The sequence below is a fragment of the Corvus kubaryi genome, unplaced genomic scaffold (assembly GCF_017639235.1).
Source record: "Corvus kubaryi isolate FWS band 111438036 unplaced genomic scaffold, C.kubaryi_AGA036_p1.0 split1-131, whole genome shotgun sequence".
In the NCBI taxonomy this organism is placed as follows: Eukaryota; Metazoa; Chordata; class Aves; order Passeriformes; family Corvidae; genus Corvus; species Corvus kubaryi.
Genome location: NW_024582073.1, coordinates 167,981 through 184,587, shown reverse-complemented (window position 1 = coordinate 184,587; position 16,607 = coordinate 167,981). Strand labels below are relative to the sequence as shown.

Sequence of the window (16,607 nt, the reverse complement as noted above, 5' to 3'; positions counted from 1 at the left end):
CGCAATTTCAACAGATACAATTTCAGTCCACATTGAGGCATAGTAGATGTTTATTCTTAAAGTATGTAATAATACAGTGCTTCTGTCATTATGAAATCCCGTGTGTAATTTGCACACTGTCTAGTTCCTGCTATGGTTATACAGATTAATGCTTTTGGTACAGTTTGCTAAAAAATAATTCAGAGTGCTCCCTTCTTAAGAATTACTGTAAATGTTTACCAAGGAAGAGTGAAATTATCAGAGATTTTTTGCTTGGTCTTTACAGAGGCAGTCATCACCAAAAAAAGAAAAAATATTGTGCCAAGAGGAAGAATGATCACTTGTATCTTTCAGAACCAAAGAAACCTGAAAATCTTACAAATACTTGAGACTTCCAGTTACCTGGAAAATGCTACGGCATGTAAGCTAATCACTTCACCCCAGGCATTGCTGTTGTTATTACCACAGTTTAAGTTTTTGGGGCCCTGTGGCAATAGAATTGTTTCATCTGAGCAGATAAGGCACAAAAATTTAAGGTTTGAAGACTTGCATTTCAAAGGTTAACATGACGTTCACAAGCACTAAAAAACTAGAGCAATTAGGACTATTAATACATCTTTAATGAAACAGTAACAAATAGTTTTAACAAATTGCTGGACTGATTTCAAAATATTTGATTTTAAAATATGTCTCAGCCTAAATAGATTGAAAACTTTCAGAAGTAAACTCCTGAAATTCCTTTCATTCTGATCCAGCATTTGGTCTCCTCTTCAGTTTAATCCAGATGCCATTATTTGGACGAAGAATCAATTCTCCAGATAAACCAAGCTCTTCTGGCTTTTGACATGATTCCACCCAAAATCGCCTCAGGATGAGGGCTAGAATAGTTTTCTCCTCCATTTGTGCAAAGCGCTGACCTATGAGTTACAGGGCAGACAAAAAAATAGTTATTGTCAGGCTGCATCAACTGTTGCTACACCTGCATGCTCACAGGACTTAAGAACAGAACTAGCTTTAGGCCAAAATCGAGTTCATATGGACACAACTAACACTAGCAGTTTTCTCTGCCTGAAAACTCTGGCCTTCTTGGAAGGATCCACAGTACATCCTCTTTCCCATAGTACAAAGAACTCAAACAGCAACGTGGAAAGAGTCAACACTTCATATGGAACTACTACAAAACACAGCCTTGTCATGTCTCTTGGATGGACTACGCAGGGGGCATGGATGGCACACCAGAGCAGAAGATGTAGCACAGGGACAGTGGGGAGAGAAAAATCTCATGGTTCTATATATGTAGAGAGGAGCAAAGGAAATGCAGTTGCAACAGAATGACAGACAGACCTTCCTTCAATGCTCATTAAGCTTCACACAGACTGGTAGCACAGAGGGCAAAGTTCGATTTGCACTTCAGCATAGGTGAAGGAGGAAACATGAGAACAGAGAAATGTGAGGGAAACCAAACCAAGTGCCACAACCCAGACAGTTCACAAAAACTAAAAAATGGAGACAGGACACAAATGCAGTGCTCAGAAGTTTTTATGTTCTCCCCTCTGTATCATATACACAGATGGAAGTCCGTACACACAAATACACGATGCACTTCTGCAATGATATTAATGAGCCACCTCTCCTGCACATCATCCTGCATACTCAGGAACTAGCTAGACATGGTATATTAAATTAGATTTCTCTTTAGAACAAGGAAAGACCTAGTTTACCGCTCTTATGGAAAAGGGCACCTGCTACCAATGAGACAAAACAAAACAAATCAATCTCATCCCTCAAAAACAGAAACGAAACCAAACAAACAAAACCAAAGAAACCAAAAGAAGTAATATTTCCCATTCTTGTACGTGGCACGATAACCTTTGGATGTTCCCCATCTGCATTTAAAATCAGCGTATGGAACAGTCTTTTCACAAGTTCTACAATATAAACAACAATGCCTCTACTTGGAGCGCACATAAATGCCAAGTGTCTCAGTGGCATCTGAAGTGCTAACGAGTTCTAGGATGACCGTGAAAACACCAAACCAACTACAGTGTCAGAAATAGGGAAAGACTACATCAGTTGCAGATTGCATGCGTGGGACATCCAAGATCATGAGAGAGACAGATGAGGTGTTTCCAGAGCAAAGCAGGTGCAGGACATGTGTCTTCTCTCATTCTGTGTTGCTGACACTAAGGATGAGAAATTTGGAAGCAATCATGTCCTAACACAGGAGCCCAATAACATGCTTCCAGGCTGCAGAGGCAGTGAGGAAGAAATATCAGCAAGATAGACACTGGTCCCTAGGAAGAAAGGAAATCTCTTGGAAGAAACAAATCTGGTAGTTAAAATACTAGGCTTGCAGGGCACACAGTGCCCAGAATTCAGGGATGGGGAGTGAGGAAGAACACTATACCAACAGTACTTGTTGCTGTCTCAGTTACCACATCCAAAAGCAGAACTGTTACAAGGGCTTCCTCTTCAGATACGCACCAATGCAGTTCCTGGGACCAGCTGAGAAGGGCACATAAGCATATGGGTGCCTTCCCTTACAATTTTCAGGGAAGAATCGCTCAGGCCTGAACTCCTCTGGTTCAGGGAAGATCTCAGGGTTTCTGTGCAGGGCATAAGTTAAAACAAGGACATTTGCACCTCTCGGTACTTGGTATCCCTCTAAAGAGAAGAGAGAAAGGGAGAAGAAGAGTCAAAACAACATCAAACAAGTGACTTCCTATACACAGCAGAACAGTAAAAAAAAACCAACGCTGCCCTTTATTTGGGAAACAATGCAGAAATGCTAACAGGAGGGGAAATGGCAAACACAGAACACTACTTACGAATACAGCAATCCTCTCTCAAGGTACGGGCAAACATGGGAACTGAAGGGAAGAGACGAAGAGCTTCTTTCACGACACATTCAAGGTATCGAAGATTCTTCAAATCATCTATTGTCACAGAACGCTCAGTGTTGTCTGTCCAAAAACAAATAGAGGGATGACCAAGAACAAAACTCCCCATCTTTGGCTAAACAAACTCATCCTGGATCTCCTGAGAAACTCTCATCATGAACCAAGACTACATACAAGAAGGTGCTACAAATATATTGAACATGCATATCTTGCCCCAAAGACATAAGGTTGGTTGTACACCCCTACAGACCTTCCCGCAACCATCTCAACCACCTCTAGCTGCTGAAAGCTCCAGAAGGGCCACAAGGCATGCTCTTAAATCCCCTTCTACTTCTAGGCTTTTAACACATTTGCACTCACAAATGCAGCAAAATCCCAGTGAAGGGGGAATGGAAACTTACCAAACACCTCGTCCAATTCCCTGTGAACCTTCTTCTGAACTTCCGGATTATGTCCAAGCAAGTACAGGACCCAGTTCATAGCAGCTGCTGTTGTATCATGGCCCTACAGGTCCAGATTTACAATGACATTCACTTCAACTCTATTCCCATGCACCAGTGGGCTTCGTAAATACTTAGGTGTGCAGGTAGTATGAAAAGTGAGACTTACTAGTCCCATGACCATGAGAAAAACAAGAATCAAGAATGAATAACTCTATTCAACACACTAACTACCAAGGTAAAAGGTGATCCACAATTGTGCTGAAAACAGACCAAAAGGGAAAAGTATTGAAATAACCTAAGCAAAATCCCTCTCTTCTGATTCTCAGGAGCTGCATGAACTATAATTATCTACACAATGAATCAGATGCATATTCATCTTTTTGGTTACTGTCCAGTCAACATCTGGGGGGGGCCAGTGACTATCACAGGAGAGATACAATGGACACAACCTTTACAGAACTATCTAAAAATGGTCAAATGATATATAGTACAGCAGCCATAGGAGAAAATACTTGGTTTTCTATGAGAAGGGAATCAACTACTAGTTCCCAGCACTGTGGGAAGGAGGGGAAAGGAAAGGGGAGATGAAAGGTGAACAAAAGAAGGGGGGAAAAAAAACAAAAAAAGGGGGAAACAGAAAAGGGAAAAGTTGACCAAAAAAGGATTTTGATACTAAAAAAGCACACTTGTGAAGTTCAGGATGCAGCTGTAGTACAGAAATGGCAAAATGAGAAGAGAGTTTCTCTAGGTTACAACAGCAATAATACAGTTCTATGAATTAAGCTCTTCTGAGATAGAATTCAGGTCCATCTAACGGAAGTGTGTGGAAAACTCAAAAATCTTCTTTAGATCCTTCATTAGACAGGAAATCAGACAAGAAGAAGAGCCTCAAAGATGATCAGAGGGATGGAACACATCTCCTGTGAAGACAGGTTGAGAGACTTGGTTGTTCAGCCTGGAGACAACAAGGCTCCAGGAAGACCTAATTGTGGCTTTTCAGTACTTAGAGAGGACTTATAAAAAAAAAAGAGGGAGTGTGACATTTTGCATGGGCAGATAATGATAGAACAAGAGGGAATGATTTTCAACTAAAAGAGAAGAGATTTAGATTAGATGTTAAGAAGAAATTCTTTACTCAGAGATTAGTGAGGAACATGTTGCCTAGAGAAATTTTTAATGTCCTGTCTCTCAAGGTGTCCAGGGCCAGGTGGGATGGGGCCCTGGGCAACCTAATCTAGTTGATGACATCCCTGCCCATGGCAGGAGGGTTGGAACTAGATGATCTTTAAGGTCCCTTCCAACCCAAGCCATTCTATGACAAGATTCTACAAGAAGACAAAGCACTGATGCACGGTGGACAACAGAACCAGAAGAGTGCAGCAAATGTAGCAAGGGAAAAATGTGAGGAAACATGACAAAATGCAAGTCAAAAAAATGAAACTATTTAGAGCTCTCTTCAGTGTTAATGAGGTTTGCAACAAAAGCCAAGAGCCCACGGTCCATGTCAGCCACTAAGCTTTTATTTCTCACCTGCTTTCATGAGTAGAACCTGCTCACATAGGCAGGGCCTGCCACATATGCATTGTCCAACATTTTCCCAGGGCACATCAATGTTTCTATCATTCAGATTTCCTCTTAGGCTTCCAGGGCTAAAATAAAATCATGCTAAAAGCAACCTCCTGAACTAAGACAAGAGTGACCCCCTGCAAATTCAGAATCTCGGGTTTGGAGGTAAGAAAAACAAACAAAAACCCCAACAGACAAAAACATCCAAAACAAAAAAAAAAAAAAAAAAAAGGAGCAATAAACCAATGAGTTCCTTGGTTACCTCAAACATGAAAGTATCCACTTCCTCACGAATGTCCCTGTAGCTCAACTTGTTTCCTTCATCATCTGTGGCATTCAGCAGCATGTCCAAAAATGCTTTTCTCTTTTTGGGACCACTTTCTTCAGAGCTGCCATCATTATCATGTTTGTTTTGCCTGGTGCTTTTAAGTTCTTCAGCTTTTTCTGCAATGACCTGAGAATAGAACCATTACATGAGATATGACAAATTCAGCACAAGCATGCTATCTGCCTCATGCAGTTTTGTCCTAACTTATCAAAACAACAACATCCATCTGTAGCAATCTACATGAGCTAGTTAGCACAGCTGTCAGCATTAGGTCATGAAATTTAACTGACTTTTTGTATCAGTAATGAATATCTCTTGCCCCAAGCAACAGAATAAACCTTGAACAGCCTTCATGTGATCAAGAAAATAGATAGCCAAACTACATAAACAACTTGGGGCTCATCAAGAAGTGTAAACATGTCCAGAGTATCTGGAACATGCCAATCATGAATGCCAACAATGGCAACAGCATATCAAAAAAATCACCACAGTGTGAACATGCTAATTAGCAATAAGATCCTCTCTATCCTATCTGATAACTAAGGAAAGATCTCACTTCCAACCTCTGAAAAACTCAGAAGAGAAGACAGGGTATCCCATAACCTTGCATCAAGGCCACACACAGTATCGCTGAACCCACTACACTAAAGCTTCCCAAATTTTCTCCAGTATGAGAAAAATGGATGAATTTCCCTTTTTTATGTCAAAGTACAGACCCAATAACAGACATAAATTTCTTATTGTTGCCACTGTTGTTGCAAAACCAAAACAGAACCCTTCAATAAACTGGCATTGCTCTTAAAACCAACAAAATATTTTAAAAGGGTGTGGAGTATGCAATTCTGTTTGGAGGAATCACTGAATGGAAGAAAAAAATACAGTTCCATATACACACACTGTTTTCCTGACTGAACTTGCACATGTGTCACGTATTGACCCATCCTTCAGTGCTTGCTGTCGGCTCCTACACCACGTGACATTACTATTTACGGTCCTTTGTCATCTTCTAAGATTTGGCTTCTTATATTCAGTGTACCAGCCCAGCATGGGAGGAGTGCAAGTGTTACCTTAGGTCCTCTTAAGAGCCTCTCTCATGCCTCACTGCTGCAACTTCCAATAAAAGGAAGCAAAACATGAAGTACTTAAAAACAACACAGTCAATGTGGCTGATTATACGTAGTCAAAGTTCAGAGATTCTTTCCTTTGTCATAGACATTGATACAATGACATCATGGGGTACATGCATAGGGAAAGCAGCCTCTCTGGTAACATCCTAGTAGTAGATTTGGGAGGGCAAACTTTGGCAAGAATAACATAGGAATTATTTGGTGAGAGAAAGGGCTGTTACTTCCACAGTCTAACAAGGTGAGAGAAAACTTCATTTCATGCCAAGTGAGTGATGCATGCTTAATGATTTCTGTGTCAAAGTGCCTTACTGCTGATGTGGGAACCTGCATGTGTTTGCTAGTCTCAGCAGTTCTGTTCTGAACAGGGGAAAATGAATACAGGCTTCAGTTTCTGAGGGCTGGACTAAATGGCACTACCATGCAGAGCCCTATGCTTACTGCTCCAAACCTGGCAGTGAGCTGTTGTGGGTGATCCAGATGTGGAGCTTTTGGGGCAGCACAAGAGTTCCACGAATTTCTCTTGTTCGTTTCAGTTGCAAAGGACCTGCAAGTTCTGACACTTCCTTGGAGTAGTCTAATTCCTTGTTTAAATTCAACAGAAATCTTGAAAGGGAGGTCAGCTCTTGCCTTCTTTTCAGGGAATTCCTCAGCATCCCAATAGAGAGAGAGCATAACAAGGAGGCTGAACCTCACCCTCATTTGGAAGCTCTGACTGCAAAACTTTGCTCCAACAATGAAAATTATCATTATAAAAAAAATTTTAAAAAAGGACTTTATACTTTATCTGTGAAATTGTGAAGGATGTTGAGGTTCCTCTTGTGCTCTCTTCCTTCTTTGAACAATATATACAAAAATTCAGGCCAAAGCCAAGGGCTCTTCTGTCGCTGTTGGATTAGATCACTCATCCTAGAGGCAAAACAATTATATCATGTAACATTACTTGACAAAAACCCCCAAATTACAGCACATTTCAAGAAGAAAAAAAACTTCTACCCACCCTAATGAAGTAGAACTTAACATATTGTGTAGGTTTAAACCCCTAATTTGAAAGGAAGGCCATTCACAATTGTTTCTTGATTTTACACCATCTCAAAATTTATATTACTTGTCCCAGCATCACCATGTTTTATATCTTTAAGCATTGATTTCTGAGAAGGACAGCATATTCTCATTTAGTTGGAATCCTCTTGAAACAGTCCTATTAAGTCATCCAGTCCAGTCACACCCCACTTCAGTAAAGCACTGGCCGCGTTGTAAAGACTACTCATGACAGGCTTCCAAAATAATCTGCCCCAAGAACTCAAACAGTTTCTGAGAGCATTGCATTCCTAGTTGAATGTCCAGATACCAGACCACATGTAAAAGCACTTAAAATGTATTTAAAATGAACAATATGAGACTTCAAGAATGCTCAAACACAACTGGAGTATATTTGGAAGGGCTGATTGTCATTGCTATTCAGCTCTTGCACATGCTTTAGCTGCAGAGGAGTAATTATTACCAACTTCAAGACCACTTGTGGTACAATTTCGAAAAGGCCAAGGAACCAATGATAATCAAACCCTCCGGGTCTACTCCCGTTTTGTATCATACCTGTCTCAACAAGCTCCATCAAAAGTCAGCATTGAGACCATAGAATTTAGGTTGGAAAAGACCTTTTAGATCATTGAGTCCAACTATTAACCTAGTGTTAAGCCAGAATAGTCCATTGCTACACCATAACCCTAAGTGCCACAGGTACATGTCTTTCAAACACCTCCAGGGTATTTAGTGACTCAGGGTTAGTCTGTTCCAGTGCTTTACACCCCTCCCTCTCTGACCCCCTGGCCTTCCCTCCTGACACCAGCAGCATCAACTACAGCTCAGCTACAAACTAAGGAAAACGTGCCTTTACCTGTAAATAGCAGAAACATAGTTAGAATCCTTATTCTTCTGAGCACCCACATTCCTGCCCATTGCTGTTTCTAGGAGGAAAACATCAACATCTCACAAGTGCAAAGCGGAATGCAAGCATAAACAGTAAGCTGCTACTACTCCCAGCTTCTATCTATCATCACACCATCCCTTCGACAAGTGAATACACATATCCCTTTGCAGGGAATGAACTTTCTTTGTATTTCTATATCCAGGAATCCTGCTCCTCAAGACAACTTTACTTTGGACTGCAACCTCTATCCTGCCAATCCCACAAACTCACCTGCTCAGATGCACTTAATAAACCCTGGGAAAAAGGCTGGGAAGGATGGAAATGCATTTAGCATATATGCAGGGACATTCCTCTTCAATCATCTTACACAAACTGGCACAGCTGAACTCATGACCTTCTGCATCATTCACAGTCCCACCACAATAACTGAACAGGACTTACCACAGATGATATCAAGGGCACACAGAGTGATGTCCATAAAGACATCAAATGGTTCCTTGTCAATATGCTTCTCAAGTTTCTTCACCAAAATATTTCCTTGTTCATTCATGACCTCTAGAAAGTCATTCAAGATTGCAAAGTGGAATGTGGGAGTTATCATCTTCCTCCGTGACCGCCACTTGTCTCCAGTGCTGTAAATTAATGGGGAGAAGGAAGGCCAAAAAACTCCGAGTCAAAAATAAAACCCTCATCATTACAGGAAGTACACAGTAAATACTGCAGCCTGGAAGAGGTGGACACACTGTAGATGTCTCTTCAAGCTGTTCATAGCACTCCACAGAAGAAGCAAATGTAAATATTTCTTGTTTCAGATCTCTTGGAAGCAAAAGCCACCATTTCTCCAGCTGGTCTCAACAAACAGAGATGCCAACAAGCCTCCAGATAATACGTCCTTGTTGGCCAGTGTACAGGCTCAGAGGGACCAAGCAGAAGCCAGCCAGAGGCCAAAAGAGCTATTCAGCATCAAGGCCTCAACCCACCCCACCATCTCTCTGAATCAATAGTTGTGCTTGTCTTTATCTGCTGACCATGAAATGAGGCCTGCAGAGAACTAGGGCCTAGGGAAGTTGTGAAAATGACTGCCTCAAGGCCTGGCTAAAATCTACTTCCTGGAGACAAGCGATCACTTCCCACATGCCAGTGACAAGCATGGAGCCACAGTGAGTGACACCAGCTTCCTTGGGGTCCTTGTTCACTTTTTCTAAATCACTTGCCCCACAGGCACACAGCTGGCACTTCTGCTTACATGGTAAAACCATCACACCACTGCCCCTGTTAACTTGCTATTGAGACACTCCACAGGCCAGCTTATTTGCCTGCTGTCTGCCACTGCTGCCCCTAACCAGCAGAGGCTGGAACATTCTCCTGCATTACATTTTTGCAAGCACAAGGAAGCCAAAATACCTCTGTAAGTCTATGGAAGAAAAAACAACGACTAAGGAAGAACAGTGAGGATAAACCATGCCTGATGCCCGTGGACCTCACCTCTGCACATTGCTACTGATTACTTACTGCCTTCCTAAAGGCTGTAAACAAAACTCAGGATAAACGCATGCCTCATCCTCGCACAGGAAGTTGCACTTCCCACACCACATGATCACGGCTGGCTTTTACAATACCATGGTATTGTAAAAAGAGAGGAATCCATCTCTGAGGGCTCCAAACAAGCAACAAAGCTTCACTACTAACATGGAGACCTTGACCTTTTTGCAAAAACTCAGACAAGGTTCAAAGGTACCAATGCCACTCTATACTCACCTTGCTCTGACTCTTGAATATCTCCATCGTCCAGACCAATCCTTCCTTTACTCTTCCAAGACTGGAGGACACCAAACCCTTACACCACTGCTCCTCCGTCTCTCCACTCCTGACTTATGCTCTTACTCAGTCTCACTTCTCATGATCCTCCACTTCATGAATGAAATGAAGGAAAGGGTGCACTCTCTGATCCTAACCCAAAGCATCACCAACCTCAGGCCCATCCTACTGGTCTGCAGAATGACCAGCTGAGATAAGCAACGCACACGATCTCTTTGTTCAGAAATACACACAGCATTCCTGCCACCAAGACCTCTTCCTGTCATATATCCTGAACATTTCAAAAAGACAGCAGTGCCCCTGCATTTCATTGTACATTATACCTTGTCAGAAGTCCAGTGCCCAGCCATGGATGCAGGAAGTCATACAGGTACGATTTTTCTATATGTTTTGAACTGTTCAGAATAACCTGTCAGAAAAAAAATGAACGGAGAGGAAAAAATATCACTTGTTAGATGGAGAGAGATTTCTTCATTATTTCTTCAATAAACACTCCAGCAGAGAAACAATACTGTCTTCCTAGTGCAAGGACAATTACTGTCAGCAGCAAAACTAATGACTAGATTTCATGGCATCAAAACAGACCCACCAAGTTCTAATGCAGAAGTCTGTCAAAGAGACACAAGCATAGCAACCTGAATTTCATGATGTTCTATCCTTATTTCAGTGGTCCCATCTTCCCTGCTACCTGTTTGTTTGGTCTGATCTTGCAAGCAGAAGCTTTCACACATGTGAAAACAAAGCTAAAGGAGATGCTGCTTTGGTGCTGGTCATCTTCAGTATTCCCCCAATCCTCTCTGACTAGGCCTTCTTATATTCCTTCCCTTTATGCCTTTCTTTAGCACTAACTCAGAGGACCACCCCAAAGCAAATCAGTCCAAGCCCTTTTTAACAAAAACTATGTTAACAGAAACTAACAGCTTGGACACCGCTCTGCATGACAGTGGAACAGACAGGAGACCAGCACACTCACCTCCACACTGTCAGGGTGATACAAAACCATGACAGGCAATGGTCCTATCCAAAGTTTGAACAATGGCCAATTTCTGAACTCTTCAGAATAAAATTGAAGCTGTTTAAAAAAACCTGGAATAGAAAATCAGAGTAGAGCTTCAACAAGGGGGGTTTATAAAATAAGGCTTCTGTAATGAACTCTTTTATACCACATGCCTTGCAATTTGATTTTGTTGTAGTTTTAACCTGCTGCTATGACCAAGCAGCATCATATTTTGCAAATGTGGATTTCACCATCCAGGTATCCTAATCTCTTAGGGGACAGACTCACAGCATCATTTCTGCCACAGATCAACCCAAGGGATACCACTGCTGTCCAGCTGCCTGTTGGACTTCATACCAGTGAGCTCAGCAACCCAGCAAATTCTCCTCCCACATTATTATACACTTAATCCATTCCATGTCTTGTCAGTTTAGCTATACAGAAAGCATGGGAGATAACTGAATCTGTTGGCAAGGGAAGAGTAGTAGATGGTGCTTTATTTGATTCAAAAAGGCCTTTGATACTATCTCATCACAGAGGACAATTCAGGTTCATTCTGCAATATTAGAGGTGGGGGCCACTCTCTGAATGTTCAAGGATTAATCACTTCTTTGCCCTTTCAGAAACAAGCTTAAACAACAAATGATACCTTTACAAGCCTCTGCAGAGCTGAAAATTCAAAGGTCCCCAAATCAAAGAAGAAAAAAAAAGGAGAAAAAAAAGAAGTTTCCTAACAGATGCCCACATACAGCTTATTCCCTAGTCTTAGGAAAAGTTCTAATGACACCTCATCCAACACGATTAAGAGTGTCAGATTATTTTGCTATTTTTAAAATATTTTTCCTAACATTGCCATGATTAAAATAGCACATTTTCCAGAAATTGTCTACCAATACCAACAAAAAAATCCCCATCATGGGAAAAGTTATTTTCCTTTCTGTTATAAAACCTTACCCTTTTTTAAAGGTTTTTTTGTCATATTTTTAATGAAAAAGACTACAAACCCCAAACTTCACTCACTTCTACATAAATAAACAAGAACAAAGATGGCTGGACATGGGAGCTTTGTGATTCCTTAATTAAAGCATAGGAGCTATGCAATTCCTGCTAACAAATGAGATTGGAGACTACACAGAACATCAGAGTTTCCACGCTTTCTGGAGAGAGAGCAATGTTCTGGTTTGGTTTTTTTAAGAAGATTTTTAAAAAAGAGGAAAAAAATAAAAAAAGATTCATCTCTCAGTCCAGCTCGTATGTACATCCTATGATCCTCCTACTGCTTCCTCAAAATCAACTTTGTGGAAAGCTGCTTGTCCTCACATCTACCACAGATCTCTCATATTTGTACTTAGATATGGGATTGGATCCAGAGGACAGATATGACAGTGTGCCTTGTGAACAGAGGCACTGTGTCTCAGCATGGGTCAGCACTGGGCAATTTGTTTGCCAATGCTGTACTCACACTTGACTCCACCATGCCCCCATGGCCCATTATTCTCTTTTCTGGCAGCATACATGGCAGCACAGCCAGCAGCCAGCAACACATGTGCACAGAGCAGAACTGACTTACACAGGCATCACAAACACACACAGAAGAGTGTGGGCCACTGACAGCAGACCCAGAAATGCTTTCATACCACAAACTCCTTAAGAAATATGTTCCTGTTAAAAAATGAGTACCAAATGGAAAGGGAACATCTAGCGCATTAGTGCTCTCTCAAGCACCTGGCAAAAAGAAGATCCCATTAATCAGTACCAGAACAAAAAGATTTGCCTTTGAGGGATGTACTGTAAATACTCAGCAAGTTCTTTTGCATCTAACACATAAATCTAAGTCACAGATGATTTGGAAATGAGTCTGGGTAAAAGCAACTTGGCATGCTGAAGTCCCTGGCACATGTTCCCTTGGGGGAAGATAATTGTTTCAAGTTTTGTTTGGATCACAGCAAAGAGTCATGAGGACACAGTGTTTAATTTTGTGAAACAGCACTTCCTGCAAGAGCCCCCAGCACACCTCCCTCTCGCAAAAACACATTCCGCAGCATTCATGCTCCACCCTACCAACAACTTAACGGTCTGAGCCCAGCAGCAGCTGCTGTCAGATTTAACCTCTAGTTAATCTTTGAGACCAATAATAATGCCACATTTACACAGTTCCTCTCCTTTCCTCTTCACTGCCCACTCCTCACACTGTTCCCCTCTGCAGATTGCCCACAGGCCCAGAGAGATTTAAAGGCAACAGCATATCCTCTGACACCCCACTTCCCTTCTCCAGCCAGCCACAACTCAGCCAAACAAGCACCTCACCACCACTGGCTCCTCCAGCAAGCCCGAGCAGTGCAGGGGCCTCACAGCTGGGCTACAGTGTAAGTTGGCATTACCTTCTCCTGTCCCATCTAAGAGCAGGGCATTTCCCAGCACAGGATAGCAGGGGCTGATACCCGGGATTGGGTTCATCATCCGCCATCGCCTCCAGTATTCCATCAGGGAGGGCAGGGAGCACACAGTCACAATTGTCAACAGCAGAGCGATGACCCCAGCTCCCCAGGGAAGCAGCTGGGGTCTCCCTGAGAGTACTTCCATGACCTCCATCATCGCCTCTCAGCCTCCTGCTCTGGGCCTTGATCCCTGCTGCGGAACTGGCGCTGCCTGTACCCGGCACTGCAGTTGCAGTAAGCCGAGTGCGCAGAAAAGTTGGCCAGAAAGAGCAGGAGGCGGAGCTGCCACGCAGGCCACTGGCATAGCTTCCTGCCAAGAAAATACAGAGTCAAAAACACTCATATGGAGAGGCTGCCTGCTAGCATTTCCTGATGGCAGGCCAGCCAGAGGAAACAGTGCTACTTTCCTGCCCTCACTTGGCTCAAACCAAGTGAGGAGTGAGAACCTTCTTTGCACACCTCAGAAGGAAAAGACAAAGCACCATCAAGAGAAAAAACACCTTTTTGCTGATTTGGGATAGATGGATTTTCTCGGTATCATCTTTCTCAATCTGTTTTCAGGTGCTCAACACCATTTTGCCACAGAGAACTGCTCCAGTGTTGTCCAACATGACAACTGAAGGGCCAGGTAGAGAATACCTTTTTTCAGCTGGGTTGATGGCTTCAAGGGCTTACAAAAACCAGAGCCCATACAGACCTCTGATCAACAGCAGCACTGCAAAGCACACTGACACTTCTCAGCTCAAATGGCCTTTACGGATCTAACTGTGGAATGCTCAGGCACAGGCTAAAGGGTGCCAATAACACAACTGGCAGTGCCAGTATTTGTGCCTCAATTTGTAAAGTGCTTGGGTAGACACAGTACCAAACCCACCACAAACACTGCTTCCCCTCCTGCCTCGGGAGGATCCAGGGTCTCTTCTCACTTCTGCAGGGCTACTGAGCATCTGTTTCTCAAAGTGGGTGCACAGAAACCTTTCGGTCAGAGTTTTGGTAGAGGCAGCATGGTTCACAGCCAATTCATGAAACTTCACCCCCTGAATAAAGCACAAATGGTTTTTACGGCCATAGTCATATTTGTCCTCTTTGCTTTGTACCAAAAATGACTGCACTGACTGCACAAGTATTTTTAGTAAATCAACAAGCAGCATAAATAAAACAACTAATATAAAAAACACAGAAAGCTCAGAACATCAAAACTAAGGTTTTTGTGACCCTTGGCATCAAGGGGAGTAAATTTTGGCACTTTGTTCCTGCAATCTCCCAGCAGAGACTTTATCATAAATGCTGACTTACATCTTTCTGCACAGTAAACAACTGGAAATGAACTTTGTCACTCTTGCTAATGTTTGTAATGGTTTGTGGCAGAAAGCAGCAGATATATAACCAGTCTTGCAAACACATAGGAAAATTATACAATCATCAGTCCCCTCTTTTGTTCAGGTGACATCCTAGGAAGGAGGCAAGCACGTAGGATGAAGACTCACCTTTTGTCTTTTTAAAATGGAAATCAGCTGAAAAATTATACCCTCATATTTACAAAAAGTCTTGCAGTTTGTTGCCTTTATTGGACCAATAATTAGATGAAATGACTATTTGTGATTCTGAGTCAAAAATCTGTACTTCTAACTGCTGATTACTCCTTCTACAGGAAAAAAACAAATGCCAAAAACACCTGTGAGACACCAAGGAGAAGATGAAAAGCCATTGGGAAAGCAGTAGGGAACACTGCAAAACAAACATTGCAACATCCTGCCAGCAGCTGGCAATAGTGATGATGTTAATAAAAGGCAGCAGAAACATTGCAGTGAGACAGAAAGATATATACCCAAGAAAGAAGAAATTAGAGGTCTAGCATCTTTGAGGCCTAATTATGTCACCGAGACTTAGCATCATAACAAACTTTGGAGGATGTTCTCTAGGAAATTAGTTTTCTACCAGATTGTGATTAGCATTTCCTTTTCACCCAGCGAGCTATGTGTTCAGTATTGGATTTCTGTGAGCACTCCACTGGTTAGTGAATCTTTGTTTTTACAAATGCTTGTAACAGTGAAAACCCACTTTTATTCAGTCTCTTGCCTAAGTGGAAGCCTATCTGCCTGTGCTGACAGAAGACACACAACATGTTCGGCAGCTATGTCAGCCAAGAGACACAATGACAAGACAGGCTTCTGATAGTCCATAGAATGCAGCTTGGATTCTTCAATAAAATCATCAATTACAGCAAGAAAAAAAAACCAAAAAGCAAAACAAGGCTAAAGTGGATCTGATGCAACAGAAGGACAATAAAGAAGTACACAACTCATTCTGAAAAACTGTTTTTCTTAAGAAAGGCTTTTCTTAGCAAGAGCTTCTCTCTTTCTAAACACACACCATCACAACATGATTAACCTTTATGCAGAAAACTATTCTGAAAAAAAAACAGGCTATTTGTAGTCCCCAACAGCCCTCATCTACACAAAAAAAATATAACACAGTATGTCTCAATTTCAAAATATATCATCAGCTGGACAGCTGCAGAGCTCAGAGATCTCCCCAGTCATCAGAGAGGAATTTTAGGGCCTGATACTAAATTTCATGCCCAAACTAGGCTACTATAGCTTCATGCCCAAAACCTAGGCTTCCAAGAACAAATCCTGAGGAAGACTCCAGCTTAAAATCCTTCTGTGGACTCTTTCTCACACAGGTATAGAAGATTAACAGCATTTGTGAGACAGAGACCATAGCTGTTTTTCAGAGACAGACCGATTGCTTTGATGCCACCTCTATCAAGCATACCTTGCTTGGTTTCTGCAACCTAGTGTTCACTAAACAGCAACAACTGCTTTGTTCCACAGCCATCATTTGGGATCCTTCACTACAAGACATTTTGCATGAATGAATTATCCCAAACGGAATACAAAGCCTGCCCCCTAAGAAACCATAATCTTCCCTACCAGGATAATATGTCTTCCAATAACAGAAAATCAGTGATGTTGTAATAACTAATAGACATTAACACTAAGTAGCCACCAAACCACCACACCTATATTCATTCATCAACGTGTCAAGGAAAATGCACGCTCCCAAGATGAATGATCACAA

General features: G+C 42.0%; 1 protein-coding gene across 1 annotated transcript; it reads right to left on the bottom strand.

The window, feature by feature from the left end:
- Nucleotides 1-32: 32 nt before the first annotated feature.
- On the bottom strand, nucleotides 33-13,771 carry LOC121676824 (cytochrome P450 4V2). The gene is made up of 11 exons (XM_042053793.1): nucleotides 13,467-13,771; nucleotides 11,062-11,174; nucleotides 10,412-10,497; nucleotides 8,712-8,902; nucleotides 8,238-8,307; nucleotides 7,123-7,249; nucleotides 5,151-5,342; nucleotides 3,281-3,383; nucleotides 2,808-2,942; nucleotides 2,464-2,643; nucleotides 33-896 (listed from the first exon to the last, which is right to left on the bottom strand). Exons 1-11 carry the CDS (start codon nucleotides 13,678-13,680, stop codon nucleotides 721-723), a joined length of 1,587 nt encoding a protein of 528 aa, XP_041909727.1. The 5' UTR covers nucleotides 13,681-13,771; the 3' UTR covers nucleotides 33-720.
- Nucleotides 13,772-16,607: the final 2,836 nt, after the last annotated feature.